The sequence below is a fragment of the Propithecus coquereli genome, unplaced genomic scaffold (assembly GCF_000956105.1).
Source record: "Propithecus coquereli isolate 6110/MARCELLA unplaced genomic scaffold, Pcoq_1.0 Scaffold3, whole genome shotgun sequence".
In the NCBI taxonomy this organism is placed as follows: Eukaryota; Metazoa; Chordata; class Mammalia; order Primates; family Indriidae; genus Propithecus; species Propithecus coquereli.
The window spans coordinates 3804228-3808528 of record NW_012148618.1 but is presented as its reverse complement, the minus strand read 5'-3'; the positions used below and the strand labels follow the sequence as shown (position 1 = coordinate 3808528).

At 35.2% G+C, this 4301-nt stretch overlaps 1 protein-coding gene across 1 annotated transcript; it reads right to left on the bottom strand.

Annotated features, from left to right (window-relative positions):
* Positions 1-3002: 3002 nt before the first annotated feature.
* Positions 3003-3923, bottom strand: LOC105814207 (olfactory receptor 4K3-like). Its single transcript, XM_012649107.1, has one exon. It carries the CDS (start codon positions 3921-3923, stop codon positions 3003-3005), a length of 921 nt encoding a protein of 306 aa, XP_012504561.1.
* Positions 3924-4301: the final 378 nt, after the last annotated feature.

Sequence of the window (4301 nt, the reverse complement as noted above, 5' to 3'; positions counted from 1 at the left end):
GCTAATTTTTTTTCTCTCTATATATTTTAATTGCCCAGCTAATTTCTTTCTATTTTTAGTAGAGACAGGGTCTCGCTCTTGCTCCGGCTGGTCTCGAACTCCTGAGCTCAAACGATCCACCCGCCTCAGCCTCCCAGAGTGCTGGGATTACAGGTGTTAGCCACCATGCCCGTCCGGAATTTGCCATATTTTTGAAGCTACCAGGAAGGGGAGAAGGTGGCTAAAGTTCTGAGCTCCAATAATTCTGAAGAGCAACACTGAATCCTGTAAAATGTTTCATGTTGATGAGAAAGAAAGTCATCAGAGTCATAATCAAAACCTGGAAGAGACATATCTAGGGCGCATTCACAAACCAGAAGTGTATTGAGTCTTATAAAAATGTAATCCAGATTTAAATCAGCTCAGTACCAATCAGATTGGGGTGATCACACTTGAACCCTCTATGCCTCACAGAGGAAGAAATAAATGGTGTCTGGAGGAGTATATCAAGTCAGAATGCTATGATTATTTTATATGCAATGTATAAAACGCATAAAATAACTGAGCAATGTAAAGAAGTAGAGGTATGTGACTCGCAAGTAAGAGGAAAATAGTAAATAGAAGCAGACCATGGATGCCTCAATTGTTGAAATTAGAGAAATAAAAAGTTATAAAATAACTTTTATATATTTTGAAAAGACATTAAGAGGTTGAAGATGTATAAAAAGATGATCAATTTCAACAGAAAAGTGGAATATCTAAGAAAGAATCAAGTGATATTTTAGAACTGAAAAATACATGAAATGATAGGTTTTTAAAGCCTATTAGAATAGCCTTGAAAGCAGACTAAACACAGCAGAAGAAAAGATCAGCGCACTCAAAGACAGGTCAATAGAAATTACCCAAACTGAAGTACAGAAATATAAAAAAATAAAAAATTCAGAACAGAACGAGAGTGTCAGTTGGAACAATGTGAAATACTCTAACACATGTGTAAATGAATGCTAGAATGAAAGAAGGGGAAGCAAAATATGAAGAACTGATGAAAGACACACCAATATATTCAAGAAATGCAGTGAACAACCAGAGGGATAAATACAAAAAACAAACAAACAAAAAACCCAACATCATAGGCATACTCTAGTCATTTGGCTGAAAACCAAAGACAAAAAGAACATATCTAATGTGGCCCCCCAAAAAGAAATATGTTCAAAGGAACAACAATAAGACTGATGACTATTCAGTAGAAAATGTGAAAGCCAGAAACATTAGAATAACATTTTAAAGAGCTGAGCAAATCTGAGATCCTAGAATTCTATACTCAGTGAAAATATCTTTCAAATATGAAGGCAAAATGAAAATACTTCCAGATAAACAATAATTGAGAGAATTGTTACCAGAAAAAGTCTAGGGAGAGTTCATCAGGCTGGAAAATCTTTTTTCCGGAGGGCAGAAAGCAGAAAATGAAAATCATCAAAACGGAGAAATATAGAATACTGACTGCTTGAAACCACAACCAAATAGCGACAGCAAACAATAATACTGTCTGACATTATAATATTAGTAGAAATAATCTAAAAAGATTATTAAACGTTTTACCTTTTTTTGGTTTGTTTTTACTGTATGTGTTGGTGAGGAATACCATGATATCTACTGCAGTTTGACGCTACAGCCTTGTCTTGTGCTGAAGTTCACCATTGCTTTTGCACCAAAGTCAAAACGCTCTTCCCTTATGTAACTACATATCTCTGACAAGCCAGATGGCCTTTATACATTTCCAATAAAAGCACGCAGAATAACAGATTCAACGCAGAGGTGGATAAAAGAACTCAATTGCTTCTACTGAGTCGTGTGCTAAGAAATGTGCAAGTATGTAAAACAATTTCACTCTCCTTACTGCATTCTTTATTGTACTTTGGAAAATATTATTACTTTTCACAAAATATATTATTTATGCTAGCATGTAATGCCTTATTGGTGTTATTTTAAAATGAGCTAATTTATAAGTGTTAAAAGTTTTCGGTTTTAATTTCAAAATTATGAATATTAATAGACATACATAAACAGAAGGTCTTTGGATTCCTTAGTCATTTTAAAGAACATACACTTTTCCTCTGATTTTATCTGGTATAGACAATGAACCCCCTAACACATTTATTAAAAGAAAGAGAAGAAGCAAAATCCCCTGGGTTGTTAGTGCATCCATCTTTGTTGTTTTTTTTTTTTTTTTTTGGATTTTTTTTAACCTATTTATTTAGTAAATAACATGTTTGGCCTACAGCTAAAAACAAAAGAAAATAATAATAATTCAGATTATTTCTAGATAAGAATCCATAAATACAATTCTCTTCATCTTCATCTTTGTTTTTAATGTTTGTCTTCTAAGGACAATTACCCTGTTTCACAAATGGCCAAGACATAAAGTTGAAGAAACAATGTTCTTTCCAGATTGTGATTGACTCAGTTTTATTCTGAGTGTGATGGGAATGCTTAATGTACCTTAATAGTTGTCTCTTCAGATAAGTTAGGTAGAATGCTTATTAATTGAAAGACCAATTTATCCATTTGTAAAAATAAAGATACTAATAGCAATACTCAAATCACTGGTTTATTGAAAAAAATTTAGAGAAGACCAATGTGACATGCTTTGTTCAAAGAAATGCTTAGCCTAATAACAAATCTCAAGATGTGGAGGTAGCTGTTGAAGTAGCAGCACCAATAGTACAAAGAATCATTAATATGTTATTAATTTCTAGTCATCCTTGAGTACAACTGAAATCATTATCATAAACACTAACCACGTTTCCCAGAGGAAATCATTTTGCATTGACTGTTCAATAAATGATTGTGGAATCAAATAGAATTGACCAGGATGTTTCATCTGGAGATGTATGACTTCCATCTGTGAATTGGGGAATGCTTCTCGGACTAGAGTAACAGGACAGTTGTGGCTAATTTAGGGACCTTATAGTGAAGATTCTGATAATGTGAGAGACCCTGAAATACCCACTGAAATCCATATGCTAACATAGTAGTCTCTTCATGGCATTTTTAATCTCTTTGTTTCTTAGGGTGTAAATGGCTGGATTCAGGAGAGGTGTGATGACTGCATAAAATACAGCAAGAAACTTGTCCACCCAGGTGATGCTGACTGGCCACAAATAGATGAAGATGCAGGGTCCAAAGAATAACACCACTACTGTGATATGGGCAGTGCAGGTAGAGAGAGCCTTGGATGCTCCGTCATTAGAGTGAAGGCAGACAGTAAACAAAATATGAGAGTAAGAGATCAGCAACAGAATGAAGCAGATGGTTGCCAGTGAACCACTGTCAGCATTTATCAACATTTCTAGAATATAGGTGTCCATGCAGGCGAGCTTGATCACCAATGGAATATCACAGAAAAAGCTATCCAGTTCTCTGGGTAGCTTCTCTCCACAGAAGGGCAGCTTTATAATCACAACTAGTTGGCTTATTGAATGCACAAACCCGATGATCCACGATGTCATCACTAACCCAACGCACATATGTCTGTTCATGATGCTGGAGTAATGGAGAGGCTTGCAGATGGCCACATAACGGTCATAGGCCATTGACACAAGCAGCACCATCTCACCCCCTCCAAAGAAGTGTCCAAAGAATATTTGACACATGCACCCTCCAAAGGAGATGGTCTTATTTTCCTTCAGAAAGTCTGTGATCATTTTAGGGGTAGTGACTGAGGAAAGGCAGAAGTCGATGAACGAGAGATTGGCTAACAGGAAGTACATAGGGGAGTGGAGATGGAGGTCAGTAATGATTATGATCGCAGTGAAGATGTTGCCTAAAATGGTGATCAAATAAAGTGAAGAAAATATCACTAGGAAGAAGGCCTGGAGCTCCCATGGATCACAAAGCCCAAGAATAATGAATTCAGACACCACAGACTGGTTTACTTCTTCCATTTAGTCCAGTTCGTTGTAAATTCACCTGAAAAAAAAAAAGAGATGTGTCATCAGATTTTCTGAATAAAAACATGTGAATCAAGAGGATTTTTTAAACATTACTGACTGAAGTGAATACTAGTATAATCGCTTTTGAAAAAAAATTGATCTTATCTTGGAAAGTTTAATATTCACATATTCTATGGGCCAGTTATTTCATTACCATTTAAATCCCAAGATAAACTATTGCCTATGTGTACAAGGAGAAATTTATAATAACTCCCATTGGCAAAACAATGAGATATTCATTCTGAACCACAACAAACACTACATAAAAGCATATAAATTATCTTAGTAAAATGTAATAATGAAGAAGAAAAGAGTTTAAAATGGATCCAT